The 23,344-nt window shown below is 46.2% G+C and overlaps 1 protein-coding gene across 6 annotated transcripts in view; it reads right to left on the bottom strand.

Annotated features, from left to right (window-relative positions):
* Window positions 1-23,344, bottom strand: part of Rsu1 (Ras suppressor protein 1) — a 175,959-nt gene that overhangs the window by 137,442 nt on the left and 15,173 nt on the right. For 4 of the 6 annotated variants that reach the window (XM_010607102.2, XM_010607101.2, XM_010607106.3 and 1 more), the window contains one exon: window positions 10,659-10,709. The exons of the other annotated variants lie outside the window; for them this stretch is intronic. In XM_010607102.2, the coding sequence (XP_010605404.1) occupies window positions 10,659-10,709 (51 nt within the window). The remainder of the gene's footprint in view (window positions 1-10,658; window positions 10,710-23,344) is intronic. 6 annotated transcript variants of the gene reach the window in all.

The following is a 23,344-nucleotide window of genomic DNA, read 5'->3' as shown; positions in this document are numbered from 1 at the left end:
CACCTCCACCAAACTTCTGGGTGGTTCGAGCTACACGCTGTCGGTTCTTGCGGAAGAACCAAGAGCTGTCTCGAGGTCTGGTGATTCCGGGCTGAGTATGAAAGCAGGAGACTCAGGCCTCACAGCTCTTGGAATGAGGGACTCACGGTCCAGCGTTTGCTGCCTTTAGGGGCAGCTGGTGATGCAGTGTGAATCTCGCTGTGCAAGGAAGGTTGAGACGGGAGCTTTCAAGTGCACACCCTGGTCCTGCGATGGGAAACACCGCTGCCTTGGGCCCATTTCTAGGGATGCAGAGGTGCCACTCCCTCGGGCTGAACAGTCCCCGGCAGCATCACCGCCAGGCAGAGCAAACAGGACCGCTTCGAACAACCTGACATGTTTACCATAAAAAAAGAGAGATTTTTGTCTGCTGCCATAACAAATGAAAACACCTAGTTGTATTTCTGCAAAGCTACATGCTTCTACTGCTTTGATTTTAAACAAAAGAGGATAAAAGATGGTAAATAATATTACATTAGCTTAAGTCACACACTTACTTGCTAGGAATATTACTAAAAACTTGAGAATACATGGAAACGAGAGAGCCCGCATGGCTTGGGGGAAACAACCATTTAGGAGAGATGATGCGAGGAGGTACCTCTGACCCCCACTGATGAACGCCGTGCTGGGTGGCAACTGCCCCCTCTGACCTGAAGGAGGCCAGGTGAGAACCCAAACGGACCGGAAACGATGTGAAATGTGACTTAGGGAATCCTGAGCAAAGCAAAAAGCACAGGCCCTGTAATCTTTCACCACTGTAGCTAGAAAGCATCGGTCCCATTCAGAGGCGATGTCTAGACTAATTATATAAACGTCAGTTCTTTCAGCAAATTAGAAATCCTAGTCCTCGATGCCGTCTTAATGATTCCATGTAAAGGAGGATCTTTGCTCTTGCACACACATAATTATGTTCTTCAGTTTTATATGCAAAAAAGGTCATTGGTACTTACAGTGATTAATTACCTTTGTTTTCTAGCCAAAAACACAAGGTGGATAATGAAGTAATTATGTATTACCATACAAGTTTGAAGTTCAAAAGTATACTAACCATAACTGCTTCCAAGATTTTTATGGGGTTTCCCCCAAAGCAGCTATTAAAGCAGTGAATTACAGTAGTTACAGGTTATTTGAAAACATAAAGTTTATGAAACACTGAAGCAAAGTCTCATTTGGAGGGTTCTGCATGTTCCTCCAGGTAAAAATAAAATAGCAAAATATCTAAATATCCACCTCAAGAAAGGCCAACGTCCCCCAAATATTATTAGATTCACAAATGACAACGGTAATGCTACTTCTGGTCATTCAACAAGTATCTCCTGAACAGCCACGGCCAGAAATACATACTCGCTGTACCATTTCACAGATTATCCTATTTAGGGTTCTGCAGCGTAAGTCATTTTAGGAGCCAAAATGTCCCTGACTTCATTACTGTGAGGGGAAAAAAAGCCACAGTCTTTCAGCAGTAGTGAGAACAATCAATTATATAAAAATTAGAGAAAAAAGGTACAAACAAGCAATAAGGCAAATTTTATAATATAAATCCAAAGATGAAAAAAAGTCCCCGGACTATAAAAAAGTACGTTTACCTAGCAAACAAATCTCCCCAAAAGCTGACGAGCATTCATTTCTTCTCCTCTGAGGACACAAAACTTGGTTCACGCCTGAGTCTTGCACAGTGGTTCAGGAGGATGTGCAAACCCTGAATTCTGGTGAAACACACTTTGTACACTGCACCCCTTTCGGATGTGCCCCAGCTCCAGGATCGGCTCTGGGGGCTGGGCGCAAGACGTACAGGGAGAAGAGCACCGGCCTCCCATGGCCCGGGGAGGAAGCGACACCTACCTAGTGAGGGAAGAGACAGAGACTACACCAGGAGAAGCACGAGGGGCGAGAGGGAAAAGTGGAACACAGAGAAAGTTCAGTCCAACGGTGCAGGAAGCAAGGTCTGTGTGAGAAAAGAGCTGCGCCTGTTTATCGGGTAAGCTTAGAACAGAGCATTTGAATACATACATACATACGTTTAATGCTCAATTACTAACATTAAGAGGGGCGGTAAAGACGTCAGCTTTCCCCCACGCACCTTCACAAAGCAAGCCCGCCAGTGGCTCCCCTTTCTTTACACTGCGACTCCGTCGCAGGCTGCCGCTCTGGCGGTGCGGTCAGAGGCTCAGAAGCTGAGGCACAGAGCGACTGGATGAGGAGGAGGGAGGGGCCGGGAGAAGAGGTTCATTCTGAGCATCAGCTCAGCCGGTAGTGGCTTTCACGTGTCCCCTTCAACTCCAAAAGCTCTACCTTCCGCCCAGCCACTGGGCAGTTACACTGCACGCTCATAAACCAGGGGTGGGAGGTGATGCCGAGGGCGGAGGTCGGAGGCCCCAGGACACCCACAGCCCCCCACAGCCCCCAGCTCTGCTCACCTGACCGGTGCTGCGGATCCCCCACCGGACGCGGGGCGGGGCACAGCCAACGCGGCAGCTCTTTCTCACCTTCCTTTCACGCTGATGTTAGTTATCACACTTGTGGGCACTGCTCTTCCGGTGCCTTTCTATTTTTATTTCCCACATGGTGCTGGTTCCATTGGAGGGGAGGGCGGAATTCCCAGAAATACTTTGAGAGTTCCCCAAGTATGGTGGCGCATGCCTGTAATCCCAGCACTTGGGAGGCTGAGGCAGGAGGATCGCTGTGAGTTCAAGACCAGCTTGGGCTATGTATTGAGTTCCAGGTCAGTCTCAACTACATAGTGAGACCCTGTCTCAAAAAAACAAAACAAAACAAAACAGAAATACTTTGAGAGTTCATCCTTGGTGTCTAAAGGATGATGAGCAGGATTAGAGGGGCTTCAGACAAGAATAATCGGGTAAGTTGGACAAAAAGTACAGAGGTCGGGAAGAAAGCTAAAGGAGCTACAAAAACACTGGACAAAGGAAGATTCGGACTGAAAGAGAAAAGGAGGTCAGCGGGTTTGCTGGCTGGAGTCAATCACGTCGGGATGGTTTGTCCAACCAGACTGATGGACAAAGAGGGAGAAAATGGAAATGGGAGACGCCCTCTCAAAGATTTCACTGGAGTTTAAAAACTCACATGTGCGCACACACACACACCTGCATTCAAGACTGGGTGTTATAGGTCACAAATTCTTTCTTAAAAATGTAAATTTAGGCAGATACATAAGGTGATGTGCATGAACACTTTAAAAAAGATATCAAGAATGAATTTAACATTTCACTAAAAACCATCTTTTCAAGTTTCGTACAAATTTCCAGGAAATGTCTTCTTTAAGAAACGCCATGAGTCCCTCTGAACAGCAAATACAATTAGAGTTGTCTTTCTGCTAGCCTCGAGATATAAGGACCCCTACCTACAGAATTCATGGGGTCCATACACGTGCTGCACTAATAACCACTAAGGGAATTTCTGTGCGGTTCACTGCCACAGACTTCATTCTGACCTTTTAACAATCACTGACTTGAGAAAAGTTAGAGATACACTACAGAAGAATGTGTGCACTCACACTGGGTAGCCACACTGCCCTGCTCCACACACACACACACACACTGCCCATATTTAGAAGATGCTCAATGGGAAATGTATACGCTATCATGAGCCACACAACATTTTGGCCAACAGTGGACTGCATATATGATTGTGGTCCCAAAGATTATGGCGGAGCTGAAACATTCTGCCTCCCAGGGACAAAGAAGCCATTGTAGAGCCTTACACAAGCCCTCCTCACATGCTAGCATTGGTGGAGACCTCAGTGTAGTGACCCCACTGCACTGCCAGCTACACGGAAGTACAACACGTGCAATTGTGTGCAACGAACAACAGGGGTTGCGACAGTGAAGGAGGTGGACCGGCTTCTGACTTCCTCTCCTGGCCCCGTTATCGCTGCTTTAGAGTGCTCTCCTACTTTTGAAAAACGTTCACTGGGAAGCAGGGTGCCGTGTTACACGGGCAGCAGCCTCACCCCCCGGGGCTCTCCTGCCTCTCCTTGGGCTTAATTTCCCCTTGTATCACCTGTTCTTCCCAGGCGCGACCACGGCAGGTTCCTCATGCACACCCCACACCTACTCATCCCACCCTGCACACCACGCGCAGCGGGGATCAGTTCCGGCAGGCACTCTGCTGTGGACGGCAACGGAAATCTTTGTCACAAGCGACGTATGATGTGGAAAGCGCCAGGCTCCCCTGTCCGCTTCTTACTTCCCCCACGCTGGCCACCTTCCCTGAGCGGCAGAGACTGACACGTTCCATTGAGAAACACACGGGGGAAAGTAGTAGCCTACACTTCAGCGAGTTTCCTTTAGCACAAGTAGGCCCCCAGGACAATGGCCCCTAAAGAGGTGCGTACTGGTCTCTAGGACCAGCAGCAGGGGGACGAGCAAGGCCACAGGCCTCCAGAGGCTGTGGAGAACGAGCCGCCCCATGTGCTCGCTGGCCCAGGGCGTCCGGACGTGGTGTCTCACCCGCCTCCTTACGAAAGCAGGGAATAGCAGCATGCTCCAAGCGCAGGTCATTTTTCTTGGGACCAACAGATAGATATTGTTTAATTAACAGCTGTCAGGCTCAAAAATACTACATATATGTATTTTTTTTTCAACTCCAATCTTCAGAGGATGGCACAGTAACAAACTGATAAATGTGCACTAATTAAAAAAAATAAGCTATTGATCAAAGCCTCTGTATTATAAATATATTTATACTCTGTTAAAATGCAAACAGCAAGTTGTTTTGATATTGTCACAAGATAAATTCATGACGCTGGGATGATTTATTTTTGTAACCACCCCCCATGGTTTAATTTCACACGAGCCAGGCACGGGAACTTTTGCATAAGGGTTGACAGATCATCTATGGAAAAGGAGTAACTACAGACTTAGGAAGAGCAAGGTCTTGGAAGAGCGGTGCAGATCAGTCTTAGGAATAGGGGCAGTTAATTTTTTTCATTCATCCCAACAATATATCTGTAGAATGGGGTTTCAAATTATACTTTTAAAACACCTGCTTCATTTTCTCCAATATAATTGGATCTGCATATTTTGAGAATGTAACATTTTCCTGTTCGACAAGCTTAGTTCACTTATAATAAAACTTCCTGGTAGACATCTTACCAACATACAGCGTCCACCAAAACAAACTTCAGGAAAAGAAAAATAGTACTTTTTTTTTTTTTCAACAGATGGTGTTACCCTCCTGTGAGGCACCCCACAGGATGTCGAATCTTGCAGAAAACCCACTACACAGCGGGCCTTAGAGAAGAAACTGAAAACGCATGTGCAGCAGCCTCAACGACCCAGGTCACCCAAGCACAGTTCGCTGTACTAGTAAAGGTCTGGATGCCGATGGCCACCACTTTGAGCACCTGCTGAAATTTCAGAGGCCAAAGGTAACTTGTATTAATCTCATGATGCTTCAGTAAATTTAGTAAAAATGTTTATACAAGTTTTTCTTTTCCTGAAGTGCCTACACATTTTTTGACGTACTTGGTATATATGCATAAAATATCATCTCGACTCCTTTATGTACTTAAGAACATTATCCTTTGTAAAGAAATTATTGAAATCACTCAAGGAAATACCCTAGCACTTTCCTGTTCGTGATACTTTCAAGTTTATACCTAAGCTAAATTAATAGGAAATAGCTTTTCAACAACACTTAGGTTTTGCCATAAAGCTTGGGGCTGCTACCTGACCAGCATTTCCAACACATTAAACAACAAGATACAACCAAGAGCTGTCATGTAAAGGTACAAGATCCCAGTAATGAATGCAACTGTACTGTACACCTAGAATGTACCAATAAACTCAATAAAAAGAAACAAAACAAAACAAGATATAGTCTCCGTGAAGACTGAAGCTGTAGGCGAGTTGTAGCCGAAAATTTCAAGTACACAATGTAAGCTGGGCTCAGGGTGCCTATCCACAACCCCAGCACTCGTGAAGGCTGAGGGAGGAGAATGCAAGTCTGAGCCCAGACAGAGTAAGAAAAGGGCTGAGGACGTAACTCAGTACCAACAGGTTCAATTCCAAGTACCTTCAAAACAAATTCTTTTTTCAAAGTGTAAAAGTCAACAGTTTCACCCACAGACCTGCAGGGACGAAAGTCTGCCATAAACAGAGGGCCTCGGGCCTGCCGAGAGCAGGGAGGTCTTTGCATTTATTGTGCAACATGCTAACGGCTTAATCCTTAATGCAAATGGGTCATAAAATAAAAAATATTGCTGCTCTATTTAAGGTGTTTTCAATATTTATAAATGGGTGTTGCTGCAGGAGTAAAGTTATTTTCAAAAATTAATAAAAGCTTCATGTTTAAATATTAACACCAGACTGCTTTACCGCTGAGGCAGAACCTAATTCACTTAATAATGTATAGCATTTTTCCTTACAAAATGATAGAATAAGAATCGGTGTAAGTATGGGGAAAATGAACACTTTCCTGGTTTTTACATGATTAAGTCTGAATTAAAATCTGATTACACACATATTTTAAACCTCCCTTCACAGGAAAAGAAAAATCTCACATTTGTCCAATACAAAGTAACACAAAATACAACATATATTGGGAAGATAAGAAACATTTCTAACTCAAGAAAGTAGCCACAATAAACACTAACATATATATACATATATATGAGAAATTGAATAGTTCTATGAGTATCTACTGTAAATACGATAAAACTGCTCTATGTAAAAGGCCCCATCAACAAACCTGATGGTACAGGACCCAGCTAAACAGCTGGCAAAAAATGTCCTCTGAATTTAGTTGGACTTCAGGTTTTAGGCACAAGACTCAATGGGGGAGGAATGCGCATCTCAACAGTGACCTCTAGTGGACAAATTTCAGAATGGCTGCCTCCAAAAGAAATTTCAAAAAGGGAAAAGAAGAAAAACATTTAACAAAGCTTACACTGCTCTACCCTATAAAACCTGGGGATGAGATTAAGGAACAAACTGAAAAAGACTTAGAGCTAATGGTGACTTAAGAGGGAGGATCATTTAAAATACCAGGGCTTCAGGAAGGCTAGAACAAAAGACACCACGGGAGGAAAACCTTCAGATTGCTGCATTAAAAAGGAAGGGGGGATCCTAATGCGTAGAAGTCTAGAATTAGTAAGTAACACGGGGATTTTAATACATGGAACTAACTTTGAGTGAAGGGGGCACACGCGTGCCCATCAGTGAATCAGAAGGTAAAACTCTGCCGAGCCCAGGAAGGTTGCTAGGATCCCGTGGTAGCTTCAGGATCCCAGATCTCCTGAGCTGCAGATGCTCTGGGCACCCTGAAAACCTTGACAGCCCATCATTCCGCAACTACGAAAGGGCTGCCTTTGGAAAGAGGAGGCACACATCAATTCCTTGGACAGGTTTCTTTAGGATGCTCACGGTCCGGCACACGAAAGGGACACATGATGACCAGGGTACGAGATCTGTAGTGGTGGTGGTCAGAACCTCTCAGATCCACTACCAGCTAATCTGGAAGAAATCATCTGGTCATAGCGGCCACCACTTCACTGGGGCTGCGGCTTCCTGGGAAACCATCTACTTCCTTTGGACAACCGTGGTCAGTGACGTGGCTGATTACAGGGTCAGCACTGCGCAGCTCAGCCACAGGCTTTAACCAGACTAAAAAATGGCCTCCGCTTCCATAAAAGCTTAAAATTGAGCAGGGGAGACAAGAAAAGAAGCCTGAAGCAACAGAAGGAAAAAGGGAGCGCCACTTTGGCGCTGAGGAAATCCATGAGCGACAGGGGTGCAAGAAAGTTCACGAGGCCCAGAGCGGGCAGGGGCCCGGAGCGGGGACAGGACAGGGTGCTTGGGGCAGCAGGGCCAGAGCACCGGCACAGAGCACAGAGGCTGGTCTGTGCAGGGGGACAGGAGGCTGAGCCATCGCAGTCCAAGAGGAAAGGCTAGCCGGGGTGAAGTCAGGCACGGAGAGCACCTTACACCCGGTGTGTGGCATCAGGCGGTGCTCAGTGGTACAGCGTTTGCCTAGCCTGCGTGAGGCCCCAGGTTTTATCCACAGTGCACCAAAAAGCGAATACATAAAAGGATACTTATTCTGGAATTCTGTCCACTGGGACAGAGTCTACCCTGTTGGGTTCCTAGCTCGTACCTGCCCAACCATGGGAAAAGCAGAAGAAAAAGATCGCCTATCCTTCTTCCTTCTTGCTTACTAGCTCTATCATGAACACACACATGGCTGGGAAAGCTGCCATCTACACTAATTCCTCCATCGACTTCACCAAAAACCACCAGCACCCACCAGCACTGTCCCAAACCACCAGGTTTACATTTAAATGGTTTTATTCCAATAAAGCTCTAACAGTACACAATTAGCTTAGCAATCGTGAACCAGTCTTATGAACTCCATTATAGCAAACTTCAGGAATTTCTGCTCACAAAATCTTGGGAATTTCAGGACCAGACAGTGCACCGTCAGCTTCTTCGTGGCCTTACTTGCCCTCTCCTGTCAAGGTCAAACCCACCAGCAAGAAAAGAGTCATCAACCCAGTACCCCGCTGATAGGCTGCCCCTACAGGCGTTAACTCAAGTAAATGGTGTCCAACAGTGTCCCGAATGGAAGTCTCAGTCTGAGTAAGCCAGCCATTCCCTAAACACCGGAGCAAGTGGAAATGTCAGAGCGGTGTAATTGGCACACCGAGAGATAAACACAAGTACGTTAACAGGATAAAAGCGGGTGCTGAGGGGTTTATCTTTTGAGTCCCAGTGGATTTAATATAGCGCTGTTGTCAGCCAATCCCTGTTAAAAACAATGGAAAGTGAAAGACACTGATTAGAATAAAAAGTGACAGGAGGGTGTGCTCAGCCACTTACGCTTATGCATATTTATATTTCCATCAGACGGACATATTTACTATAAACACTTGAAAAACCATAGGAAAAGTCACTCATTTAAATGCCAGAAAAATAGTAAAAGATGCTAATTTGACCTTCGTGGGACAGTTTGGGTGGCACTGACACTACTCAATGTAGCCAGAAACAGAATTCACCAAGACGATTAATTAGAGTTTACTGGATTAGGTCAAGAGTGTCTCCCAGAGACAGAAAAATAAATAAATAAATAAAACCAGAAAACAAAATACAACGAGGAGAGAAATATGAAGCCTGGGTTCATTCGCAGTCAACATCTATAACAGCTGACACAACTTAACTCCTTATTCATGCCTCTCTAACTTTACCTGACGTTCTGTTCCCGGAGAAAGAAATTGACTGCTTGATCCCCGAGATTCCTATCATTGTGGATACCTAAGAGAAATACACAACTACTAGTTGGAAGTTCTTAAAGGACAGATCGATGAATTATCAGTGATTAACAGTACAGCGTTTGCCTTTCTTGCTTAACAATAACCTAGTTTGCCATCGTAACGACACAGGTTCCACAGTATCTCTAGGAGCTCTGCAGTGAAGAGCATCAAGACCGTCTGCATACTGTCTGGGGAATTTAGAGATCGTGCTGTCCACCTCTCAAAGCAAACCCCAAATCCCTTCCAAACTGGGATTACGGTCTCCGTGGAGAGCAGGACCATTTTCTGCAAGAACAATGGAACCAGCAGCATATTACCTGTGACAACAGGGATCACACGTGACGTGTAGGTGGCAACGGGATTTAACGGTGGCAACTGTGTCACTCTGCCTTTGCGGTCCAAATAGTGCTTTGGCTGAAAATGAGCTAATCTGCCCATCTCTCGAACGTGAAGGGCCTTTCTCATGGCCACTCCGAATTCTCAATAATCAACACCTCCGTGACATCACTTTGAGCCATCTACAGTGCACAAACACACAAAAATCCACAACACCCGTCCCCCAACATCACATCCCGCCCCATTCCACCGGACTCGGAGAGCTCCCTAACAGATTCTTGCCACATGATTAGAAAACCACTCGAGTCTGCAGGAGACACACAGCACAAAGGGTGACAGTTAGGGATGAGAAAGGAGCGGGTCCCTGTCATTGAAGTATTTAAAGCCAGAGCACTGAGGATGAAATGGCCCATCTTCCGCATGAGATCGTCCCGTCAAAACAGGTATGAATGTTCCTTCGTGTTACCCATACAACGATACTGCTGATGCTGGAGAGGACTATGCGGGCAGGGGTAGAGGGACCAGTCCCCCAAATCTAAAAAGTGCACATGCAAGCACATGTAATCTAACCCCCTTGTGGGTCTTCCCTCACCAAGCGGGGAAAGCAAGCATATTCAACAGTTACATCTTTCCCCTTTCAATATAGACGAAAACACAGAACTTTGACGCCAGTATTTTTGCTAAGTCTTATTTTGCATGAAATGGTACTGAGTGGTCCCGCGTTCCTGACCCTTACATCACTGCCCATTTCTAAATGGAACTACTTTAGGATAAACAGTGCACGGTGCCTCTAGTTTACATACACGACAGGGAAAGAATTCTCATAGAGGCAAGCACCAAGCAGAGGAAGACGACACACTCATGTATCACAGCCGTCACCTACGTCAACTTTAGATCTGCCCGAGTAAGCATCTGTCATTCACTTCTTTAAAGGAAACATGAAAGAAACGGAGTCAGCATTAGTGTAACATTACCTAGAAGCGAGAAACTATGTAATAAATGAGAGCGGTTAACTTACTTGTTAGCTTGTTGTGGCTGAGGACCAGCTGTGTGATGTGGGCTAGGGAGACTGTAAAAAGAAGAAAGAAAAAATCACACTCAGGAAATGCATCCAAATTCTACTTGTGCCCCTACCAGGTAAACTGTTACACTATTTTCACAGGTTGAAGTGGTACCCCTTAAAATAAAAACGAGGATTCTTACAACACGATCCTTTAACTGTTAAACCAGATGAAGAGAAGGCAATGAATGGCACAGTTAGCACAGCCAGCTGGTGCTACTGAGATTAATGGTGCAGGATCAAACATGACCAGCACCAGTTAGCTCTGCCTGGCAACCTGGTCAGCTCGCCTCGCCTTGGCCCTCAGCCTCAACACGAGAACCAGCAAAGACCGCAGAGAAACACGAAGGCCCTACTGATGCTAACAAATCATCGTAGCCAAACACAGATTCCATCTCAGGGAAGCCAGCAGGGCACTGCCTCAGCGATGCCCACTGTCCCCAGACGGTCCTTCTACCCACAGACAGGTGAGCAAGGTAAAAGGTTAAAAAGCCCTCCATCTTTGTCTTTAAACACGTTGTGGTCGACATTTCAAAGCAGTGACCTGAAATGCAGATTACTTGCCAGTTTCAGACATTATTATAGAACTTTAATCTGCTCAACAAGATTAAGTCTGCTAAAGAATGGTTTTCCTAACTATAAAGAAAGAAAACACACACAGATCCCCAAAAATTAAAAAGAAGGAGGGAGATGTGACCTGCTTTCCACTTTGATTTCAAAAACTTTACGGGGTGGTCAGCATTATATATACAGAGATCTACATATTTATTAAGAAACAGATCTATACATTTTTCCAATACTTTCTATAAGAACATTCTTTTAATGCAGTAGAGTTTCCCTTAAAGGGCTAAAAAAAAAAATGTTGTCACTGTTGGATCCCAATATGCTTAGAAGAAAACGAGTAACTATCTCTCCTGACCACGTCTTGACTTTTTTTTCTTACACCATCACCAAGTTATAGGAAAGTTCAAAATACAATACAAAGACCTATTTTCCGAGCCTGAATCTTTGACTCAAGCTGCTGGTCTAGTGTCCTATAAACTTCCCACGTGGAAACAGTTTCTCCCATAACCGGAAGACAACCATCAAAGCAAAAGGTCACCCTGAACACCGTGACCATCAAACCCTTGGCCTCCCCACGGAGCACCCCAACCATGTCTCTTACAAAAGTGGGCCTGGTTCAGAAGCCACGCTGTGGGAGCTGTTATTAAATTTCTCTGCTCTCCTGTACTCTGGGAGTTTCCCTGCCTTTCCTGACACTGGCAACCGGGAAAACTACAGGCCAAATCATCTCAAAGGATACCCTCGGTGTCCCCTAAAGCTGTGCAAAGGCTTGGACTGCGGAGACACTGGACTGGGGGACACTATGGACTTTCACGAGGTGGGGCTTCCGGGAGCCTCCTAGTCCCTGTGGCACCCTGGTCTCTCAAATCCCCACATTCTCTCTCACTGCTTCCTGCCAGGTGGCACTGGGCTTGGATCTGCCTCACTGCTGAGGACGCTCCCTTGGAAACAGTACGCATCTTCCAAGGAGTCAGAAGAGTACTTCGAAACTACACCAACCTCCTGCTCCTCACCAAACTCTTCATTTACTGGTGTTTCACAGTCCCCAATTAAGGCACATTTGCCCTGTGAGGAGACATCTGACAGTATCTGTCTGGAGACATTTGTCACGCAACACCAGTGCCCACTGGAAAACCTCCAATCTCCTGTACGCTTTGTATTGCATTCCTGTGAGATGGCACTTGTCTACAAGGCTGGCCAGGCGGGCAGGAGCTGGGGATGCAGGCACCCAGGACAGGGAGTGATCCAGTCTAAAACGAGCCAGCACTGCTGCTGAGAAATTGGGACTGACTGATGTGATTTGTATTCAAGGGGGCTTTGTGACTTCCTGTGTTAGCCATGGGATATAAGGTCCCATTGTTTCTTGATTGCGGGAAATTATATTTATAAGCCAAAATTTGGGGCCAGGTGTGCTCAGTGTTCTTGGGGACGAGGCCAATGTTCTCAGTCCTCTCACAGTAGACCGAGCTAGAGAACACACACACTCACACTCACGCACTCACACGAATTACCTCAATTGATTTTGATTTGGGGGGAAGAGATGTAACTCCCAAACCTATTAGATATCTGAAAGGTGAGTTTGTATTCTCTAAAAATCAAAGAATGAATTCTAGGAACAACAGAGGTTAAGAGCAGGAAAAATTGGGCCGGGGATTTTAGCTCAGCGGTTCCACCACCTGCCTTGCAAGCGCAAGGCCCTGAGTTTGATCCCCGGTACAAAAAAAAAAAAAAAAAAAAAAAAAAAAAACAAAAATCACCAAACCAAAAGGTATTGAGGGAAAGAAAGCTTTTGTCAAGGACAGACAGAAGGGGGACCAGAGAGTGGGCTGCCCACTCACCCCACTTTTCAGCAAAGTCAGGTGGTGAGGCAGATACTAAGTGGGACAAAACTATGAGACCCAATGGAAATTTACAAGGTGGACATGAGGTGGGGCAAAAGCATAACCAACCAATGAGATTGTAAGTACATTCACCCAGGTAATACTGATTAAATAGAGATCCAATGGGGAAGCAAGTCACGTAGCAAGTGCACAAGGAGCTGAGCAAGGATTTTCAGTGGAAAAGGGTGGGATCTTTCTTGGAAGATCTTTGTTGTTTTGATTGTCCTGCCTGTTCGCTCCTTGTGGGCTGGCCCTGTCTAACTGCCTACCAGGTATCTAATTAACTTACCTGTCTACAGTAACTTCACTACTTCTATTTTAAAGTCATGAGCTTACCCCATTCCATCCAATTCGAATACAACACAGGCCTCGTTTCCATTTTCTCCCTTTCCATAATTGTAATTCCCGTATCTAACAGGAAGAACTCTGTTTACAGATTGAAGCAAAACTATACATAAGAGCATGGGACAGAGCTGTCTTACAGCGACACACGCTCATGTCACATCACAGCTCTGGCTCTGTTCGGGGACACCTGAAGCCTGGTGCTGATGTGGAGCCAAGGACTGCCTGGCTTAAAGCTGAATAGGGGGGCTATGAACCACACCCAGCTCAGAACTCAGGGGCCCCACAACCACAGCAGCTGAGACACTGCTGGACATCTGTCCCTACTGTGCTCGCCCAGAACCATGACTCCTCACATGTGGCTCTGCGGTATGGGATCCAGACGTGAAATGCATCCTGTGCAGCTGAGAAGTGACCTGGGGGGACTGGGCCCGGGTGCCGCGAGCACAGAGCTTGCCTGGGTCTGCTGGCTCCTGCCAGGCCAGGTCCTGTGCCTGCATTAAGTCCCACTTAATGGGAGCAGACCAGGGGTCCCCTCAGCCCCTCCTGCCTGGACACTGGCTCTGGTTTCTGGCCCCTCCCATTACCAACCAGGGGGACGTTCTTAGTTCTCCTGCCTTGCCATGCTGGGACACTCCAGGGGGTGACCCACAGGACAGAACCCTTAGGGAAGAGAGGAGAAAGAGGTCAGAGGGAGCAAGTGCAATTCCGTGGCTGTTAAGAAGACTCATGGGCTGGGGATTTAGCTCAGTGCTGCTGCCTGCCTCACAAGCACAAGGACTGGAATTTGATCCCCGGTACCAAAAAAAAAAAGACTCATGGGGGTGGCTTCCCACAGGATGGCTAAGATTTTAGATGCTACAGAAAACTCCCCATAGTTTTATTACTGAGAGCTAAGACTTTCCTGTCTACTTGATAAAGCATTCCTCTATCCCTGAGGTGTGCAGTCGAGCAAGAAAAAAATCTTCTCAAAGTCCCCTCACACCAAACAAGATTAAACAGCCTCAGATGCATCTGTGACGACTACGTTCAGCCTCATGTGACAGCGACACAAATGCCATGGATTTAAGGCACAGGGGCCTCTCTGTCAAGCACACAGGCAGTGCAGCACTCCTGTGTCTGCTACTCAGATCCCCCCAAACGTGTGGCTCCCCATTGTGTGGACCAAAGGATTGTTTCCCAAAACTCACATGTGGAGGCCCTAAGCCCCAAAGTGATAGCACCTGGAGGGAAGATCTTCTAGTGGTGATCTGGGGTAATTAGGCCATGAGGGTAGAGTCCCCGGAGCAGGATTTTTGTCCTTACAAGAACAGATAAGACACCAGGAAAGGATACCAGGAAGGTGGCCATCTGTAAACTGGGTCAGGGTCCTCTCCAGACAACGAATCTGTGACCCTCACAACCTTGAACATTCCAGACTTCAGAACTGTGAAGAATAAGATTCTGTTACTTAAGCATCCCAGTTTATGGTATTTTTGTTACAACATCTCAAACTCCTAAGGCATACCTCACGGTCCAAAATGATTGCCTGTGATAAGCCATCATACTTACATCACCCTCAGTAGGAAAGAAAAGAAAAAGAAGTCTTCCTTATGGACCCTTCCACAAAGATGAGTATGTTTATCTCCACAGAAAGCACTCGATCACATTTTAATTACATAGTGATGCCTTCCTTCAAGAGTAGCTAGGAAATACAGTCTGTATTCCAGGTGACCTGAACCAACTAAAATTTAGGGTTTTGTTATCAAGAAAGATGGGACAAACTAGAGCAACCAGAAAATCAGCAGTCTCTCACTCTGCCTGCATCTGAAGGTCACAGCAATCAATTCTGATTACAAAAGAAAATTGATAACCCTCCCATCTCCTTCTGCCTTACTTTTTCCGAAGATATTCATAAGTAACTAATTAGAAAGCGGAAATTTTGCTCTTCTCGGTGACAGCAGGGTTCACGGTGACAAGTCTTAATTAGGGAAAGCTGGTTCTTTTCAATCATTTCACCATGGCTGGTCAACAAACAGTGAGACAGAAAATGACAAAGTTGAAATCATTTGTGTGTGCACGCGTGCTCGTGTGTGTGTGTGTGTGTGTGTGTGTGTGTGTGTGTGTGTGTGTGTGTGTGTGGCTTCACCGGATCACACCAATAAAATGCATTCTTCTTTCTCACTGTTGTGATAGGGCCACAAGCTAAAAAGGGAGAGAAATGAGAGCAGAAAAGAAAAAGTTAATAAAAGACCTTTGAGAAAAATACTTAGGGCAACAAAGCAAAGCAGGCTGGGTCTGCAGGGAGCACAGTTAAGCTGAAGAGAATGAAGAGAAGGCCACATAGCCCAGCACAGGCACAGGCCAAGGGCTCTGGGTGCAGCTGTGCACTTGGCCACGCCCTTCTACTTGAGAACAGTTGGTTCTTTGTGAGTTGGGTACTGCAACTGCCCTGATGGAAAAGAAGGAAAAAAAAGGTCTACCAAAATAGAATGGGTTACTTGAAAGCACAAAGGCCGCCCCAGTCAGCCTCAGCCAAGTAACAGAAACAGGCCGATGCGGCCAGCTTTCTCTGCTCTTCCATGCCCACTGGGCGTCATCCTGCCCAGGCAGAATTTCCGCTGTGTTGATAATAACATGCCGAGACTGTAAACTGTCAAGAATGGGCCCCACCAGGTCGGTGAGAGTGAACTGCTGTCGAGATTCCTACCGCCATACTCTACACTTTTCTCAGGTATTTTCAGAGCAGAATTCATTCCAAAATTCACACAAATGCTTTAGGAAGTGTGTGGACATTCCCAGTTCCATGGAGCAGTGCCCTGACTTTCACTCCCTCTCCAGCCTCCTCAGGAAGACCCAGTGGGTGAGCACTGGGTCAGAACAAAACGAACAGCAGGAAGCAAAATCAAAGAGGGGAGCATTTGGGGAGAGGAGAGGGTAGTGCGTGGCTGAGGGCACTGTACATCTGATTTGTACCTGTTTATTCTCTACCCAGAAAGAGAATGAGCAGAAAAATGCATAAAAGGAATTAATTCTGTAATTTTACCAGAAAGGCGATCAAAGACTCATTCATGTGTTTACAGACACAGTATTTACTGATCACACTCAGAATGCCAATCAATCCATAATCTGTAACTCAGAGATTCTCCTAGAATCCCTAACAAGCATCACTCTCCACCCTGGTTGGGCTGGGACACTCTCGGATTGCACCTGCTGTCCCTCTCTGAGTGGTCACCCAATTTGGGAAACACACTGACGACTTAAACTGCCAGGTATAAAAAGCTCACAGATGTGGAGGAGTCGATCTGAAAGGATACTGGGAAGGTAGAAGGCGGTGTCACGCGGCAAAGTAACACGGCAGGAGATGCTTCTGAGTGGGGCGGCATATGTGCCCTGTACCTGGGTCTGCAGGTCACGGGGACAGGAGGTGATGGTCACCACCTCGAGGTGACTGAGGACGGAAACGCAATCTGGGGGACCTGGTGCAGAACCTGGAGGGAAGGGGTGGACAGGATCCACCTGAAGCAAAGAGAAAACTCAACTCACTAAAAAGGAGAAAAAGCAGCATCATTTCCAACTAACGCTGGCAAGCAGGTATTTCTTATTATTTAAAATAGGTTCAGTGTTTTTCCTGCTGCATAGAGTTAGCATGAAAAGAAAAATAGCAGGATGAATTCTGCAGTACCTAAGATGACAATGCAGACTTATTTTCAAAATAACCTCACATATCACAGAGATGTGGCACACTGGAAATTGTCTCTACCGCTTGCAATTGGGCAAATTAGGAAGCAAATTATTCCTTTGGTAGCACTTTAGAGATGGAGGAAAGGTTCTAGCTTAACGTAATGACATTTACATCCAGAGGGGGAAAAGAATATAAGGCTTGAGAAACACAAAGTGATTTGGAACTGGAAATCTGAAATCTTGCTGTGGGTTAGTTAGAACTAGTCATCTTTAGGTTCCAAATGACAGAGTCTGTAATGCTGGTCACAAAAACTGGGGTGTAACCGAAAGGTCAATGCACAGACTGGGCACCCCAAAATGGAAGCAACTGGAGAGATAATGCTAGCAGTAGAAGGCACGCGGTTTACCACTTTTTCATGGCTCTTGCCTAACATACGGCAGGGAGGTACTCAAAGAGGCCACCTTGTTTTACAACTCCAAGAGGGTACTATTCAAATTCTGCGCAATGTCACAGATTACCTCGGGAGCAGAACCCTTTGGAATCACACACAGTGGCTGCCTCATACATTCAAATCTACTCAATGTTACAGACCGGGAAGAACTAATTTGAACTGAATATACAGGGTGTTCCTAATGGCTTTTCCATTTTGTCTCCCTGGTGGTCTAGAGGCAGCAACAGCCTTAAATAACCCTGGTTCGGAGGCTCCACGGCAATGCAGGTGCTGGCCAGGTGTCAGCAGCCACGGTGACTGATTTGGGCTTTGCTCCCCATAATGCGTGATTAAGATGCCTGCCGGTGTTACCTGGTATTTGATTCTTGGTAGTAGGATACGGATTCCAATCTGCTTAAGTATGCAGGTTCTGATAGTACAATAAAATGAAGACAGACAATAAAATGCTTGGTACCAAGATATAACACAAATATTGTATTCATCAACATGCCCAGAATCATTAAAGCGATTTCTTTTGAATTCTGCCCATCATTTAAAACTTAAAAAAAAATTACTGTGGTATGGAAGTTATTCTTTACAACTCATTACTACGCAAGGCTGGGAACTCTTTAGCAGGAAGTGTTCCCAATAACTGGTTACCGAATTCTACTATTTACCGACAGAGGGTCTTTCCGCCACAGTGAACTCCTCCGTAATGCAACAAGAAAGCAATTATCATGTATGACAAGTGGAAAGGAACACAACACCTCTTTAGCCACACAGGTAAGTCTCACACGTTAAGAGTCCCCCACGAGATTGTCACTAACTGGGGACACTGAGTCCCCTGGGGACGTGAGGTACAGCGACAGACCGAAGGCATCACTAAAACTGTGAAGCCTGTGCCGTCCTGGTCCAGATACATCATTCAATAATTCCTCCTGCAGGAAAACAAGGCATCACTAACTGTGAAGCCTGTGCCGTCCCGGTCCAGATACATCATTCAATAATTCCTCCTGCAGGAAAACATACAGAGAAAAACTACTTCTGCACACAGCTGGGAGAATTAAAGAGAAAGACATAGTGGGCCACCTCTAATACACGGTCGTTAATTCCCTCTCAGGGTTACACAGGGCAGCATTAATAAAGCTCCCGGGGTGGAATGTGAGACAGAATGGGTGACCTCAGTAAGCGTCCTCTGTGATAACGGGGATGGAATGAAACACAGGATGTGACACAGAATGTGATGGTGAGGTCCATGTGTCACTCTGACTGGACTACGGGTTACTTCTGGGCGCCTCTCAGCTGTTTCTGGAAGACATCAGCATGTGAGTCGGGACACTGGGGAAAGAAGACCCACACCACCTAATATGGCCCAGCAACACCCAATTTGTTGAAGGTCAAAATGAAACAAAAAGGGGAGGCAGCAGAAATGTCTCTCCTAGGGCTTGAATATCCATCTCCCCAACCTGGGGCTTCAGCCCTGTGTCTCAGGCCTTCAGACTCTGGGATTTCCATCAGCAGCTCCAGCTCAAGCCTTCAGCCTTAGACTGAATGACACTGCCAACATTCCCAGTTTTCCAACTTGCAGGTACAGACAATAAAACTTCTCACCTCCAGAATCACGAGCCAATTCTCATAATAAATCCCTTACACACACACACACACACGCACGTGTCTATACAGAATTGGTTCTATTTCTCTGAAGAATCCTAATATGCACAGGATGAATGCCATAAAGGAATAAGCTGATTTCAAGTTCTTATCAAGAAGGAAATGCCTGAAAGCTTTTTCAGACTAGTAAAATAGAGGACCACAGGCAATTTTATTTGGTCCACCATCTCCTCCTTCTCCTCCTTTTTGTGTATGTGTTTGTAGTATTTTTGGTCTTGACCAACTGATTTTTCTGCCATGAGCTATTTATTGGGTAATATAAAATGTATTTTTAGAAATCATAATTACAGAATATGAGAGCCAATGGACCCCTCTGTCTTTGTCTGTGGTGTGCTGCTCTGTCAGAATAGCTCTGAGTCGGCAGTTTGTAATGAAAAGTAATTTATTTCCTAGGGCTCTTGGGGCTGCAAGTGCAAGGCTGAGGGACCCCACTGGGGACAGCTTCTGCCTGTTCCACCCCGTGGTGGAAAGCAGCACAGGGCAACAGGACAAAAGGCCAGGCAGCAAGAGGGACCAGCCCCACTTCAACAGCTGACCCCTGCCCATCAGTGAGCCAACTCCGCGGACGACGGCCCTGGTCTGTTTAGGAAGGCGCAGCCCCGTGCCTGAATCACTTTTCTCGGGCCCTCATCTCCCACACTGTTGCCTTAGGAATGAAGTTTTCAATGCGCACGCAGACCGGAGCCCATGTGACATCAGAGCACTTAAGCTCTTCATGTTACAGGTGCGAAAACTGTAGCCCAGTGGGTAAATGCTTCCTAAGGGTACACGATCGCTAGAAGTAGAACACAGACTAAATTTTCCAAATTCCCAAGCTTGAGTTTATTCATGAATCACTCACAACTGGTTGGTATAATCTTTATAAGAATGTACAAATTTCTACCATAATAAATGCAGTGTACACCTGAATGAAAAGTTCCTCTCTTGAATAGTATATGAGTTACACAAGGTCACTCAGAGCAAAGCAAAACGAAAACAGTTCCTGGCAGTGAGAGATCCATGTTGTAATGCCATGAAAGCCTGAGAAAAATCACTGGATCTTTCTGGAGCACGAATTCCACCAATTCAAAATGAAAGACTGAATTATTTGATTCTATAAGAAAAGTAAAAGAAAGAAGAAAGAACTAATATGTACATAATGCCCACTCCATCAATGTGCTATGTTGGAATAATGATAATAATAATAATAATAATAATAATAATAATAATAATAATAATATCGAATCCTTACCAAGCCCCTACAAGGTGGCTGGCACAATTCTAAGACCCTCACTGACCCATCTATTCCTCACGATGACCTGTAAGGTAGTACTCGTGTTACCTTCCTCTCTCCTAGTATTAGAGGAGGAAAAGGCGCTCTGAAGAGGGTCAGTAATCAGCCCCTGGTTTCAGAGCTGGTAAGCAGAGAAAACCCTTTTAAAGTTTTTTTCCAAGGGTTGGGGATTTAGCTCAGCAGTTCTGCTGCGGGCCTCGAAAGCACAAGGTCCTGAGTTCGATCCCCAGAACCAAAAGCAAAAACAAAAAACAAAAAAGTTGCTTTCAAATAAGAAACCAATTCATTCTGACACCTATTTTGCTAAAAAAAAAAAAAAGAAAGAAAAAAACAACAACAAATGAATATGCCACTGGCTGCACCCATAACTTGCCAACTAGATGCCATCCGGTGGTGCCTGAAAGGTACAAAGGATCTAAGACCACAGGTTCAAATTTTTGCTTTCCCGAAGCTAAGCCACGGTGCCATCACCATCCCCGCCGCACTCTGCATTTAGATGCCAAGAAGCTTTCTTGGCTCCCACGGATGTCCACAGACAAAGAGCCTCCCACGTGGGGCACGGGCACTTTGTCTTCCCGGGTCTGGTGTCAGACATTTCTCTCCCTACTTGCAGCTCTCTGCCTCTCCCCGAACTTTCCCCACAAGTCTCACCTGCATCCAGGCCAGGTTCCCTGCTGGGAAAGCAGGAAGTGACAGAATCCCAGGCGTGCTGCCTGCCGGGGCCACCACAGAGCCCTGAGTCCTTCACCTGTCACCTCCATGTGCAGGCCCCCAGGTGCCGCTTGCTCTGGCCGGCACCCCGACACGATCGGGTCACCCACACTTTCCAGTCTTGGCTCCTGGCTTCTCTCCCATAAGTCAGCCCCACTCCGACCTCCAAGCGCTGCCCCCTGCAGTCTTGTAATGGTGCCAACTTGAGACTCATGGTCCACTGCTCCCTAAGCCACACTTGGGCCCATTTCTTCTGGCCAGCTGCAGGGCCTTGGCTGATCTCTTCTTTACACGCTGTCTTCCGCCTGTGCCCCCTCAACACACATAGCCTCAGCCAGTGAGTACGGCCCGCCTGGCATCAACAGCCTCTTCTCAAATCCTGTCCCCACGTGTGCATCTGACTCTTCACCCCCAAATCTCCTGCTCCCTTGGAGCTCCCACAAGAAAGAAGATCTGCAAAGCAGACTGTGTCTCAGCTTAACAAATAAAATTTCCTGATTATGGATCGTAACAATCCTCCTTTGAGTACCTCGCCTGTACCAGACACTACGTACACATGATCCTCTGTTTAAGGAGAACCACATTTTCCCCCATTTCACAAGGAGAAAAACTAAGTCACAAAGATGCTACGTAATCGTTCAGAGACATTACTAATACACACCAAAGCTGGGACAATTAATACAACACCATAACACCAAAATCCATGCTTTGGACCATGATAACACTCTCTCCTTAGATCAACCCAGAGGTACGTGAAGAAACACAAACAGGAATCATGACAATGTAAGAATCTTTCTATGGAGAGTCTGAGATCAGGGAAAAAGGCTGGTAGATGGGGAGAGGAGTAAGAAAGCTTAATCGCATTTCCCCTTATCCATCAATACCCATTCTCCCCTTTTCACACGGTAATAAAATTTCAGTAGGATGTTGGGCTATTTAGAGAAGGTGCCATCACCCAGCCTGTCTTCCCCAGGAAGGCAGGGATCAGATCTCCCCCAAGAGCCTCTGGGGAGACTGTGGTCTTGCTGAGGGAGCCAGGGACAAGCATCCTTCTAGGTCACACCCCAATGATCTGCCTGTTCTAAATAGGCCACGCCTTCTAACAGCACATTTAGTTCTGAACTCACAATAAATTAATGCACTGATCAATATATTGCCCCCAGTATGCAATCACCATTCAAAAGCTCCACCTCTACACATAAGACTTTTGGGGACACTTTAGATCTAAACCATAATATTCTGCCTAGGTCCCAAAAGGCTCACATCCCTCTCATCTCAGTACGCAAAATGCAGGTAGTCCGTCCCCAAGAGTCGCTGAAGAGTTGCATTGCTGAAGTCCAGGCTGAAAGACTCCTGTAAGACTTGAGGCCAACTCTTGAGCCCTGTAAAACTTTAAAAAAAATAAAAAGCTGAATACTTCCAACACACAATGACACAGGTAAAAATTCCCACTGCCATTCCAAAAGGGGAGACTAGAAATGAATCAGACCTAAGGAGGACCAAAACCCAGCAGAGCAGAAATTAAATCTTTTGGTTCCACGTCTGGCGCCTGAGACAGGAGCGGTGGCAAGATGTCGACTTCCAACCCTATGGCCTCGCTAATTGCAGCCTCCATGATTTCTCCTCTTGGGCTGGTGTGAGAGACATTCAAGCATCGCCGAGCCAAGTGACCACACGCACATCTCCTAGCAGGCGTGGGGATAAGCAGAAGTTTGAGCATGCTCACTCCCGTGCGTTGAGACTGGCTTAGAGGCGGCTGAAGGACGTCCCGTTCCTCCTATCCACTGCCTCCACTGCTCACCCAAAAGATCAACCAATCATGTTATGTCCCGTGTGCAGTGTCCCTCCCCTTGTTCCTTGACTCTATAAGCGACTGCTCCGCTTATTAAAAACGGAAGCATTCCAGAAACCTCCCCAGAGTCTACTTGGTGATTCCGCGCCTCACCCTCCCTATCCGAGCTTCAGAACCAGAGTACAGACAGACGACAGGCTGGCTCCTCCCACTGCCTGCAGCTCTCCCCGGCAGTCATTCCACATTCTCCGCATCTCTTCCCGTCTTGAGGTCTCCGCTGCACCTTCAGCTTCACTCTCACAGCGTCACCTACCACC

This window comes from Fukomys damarensis, unplaced genomic scaffold (assembly GCF_012274545.1).
Source record: "Fukomys damarensis isolate Sample0158 unplaced genomic scaffold, DMR_v1.0_HiC HiC_scaffold_37, whole genome shotgun sequence".
In the NCBI taxonomy this organism is placed as follows: Eukaryota; Metazoa; Chordata; class Mammalia; order Rodentia; family Bathyergidae; genus Fukomys; species Fukomys damarensis.
This window is presented reverse-complemented; position numbering and strand designations above follow the sequence as displayed.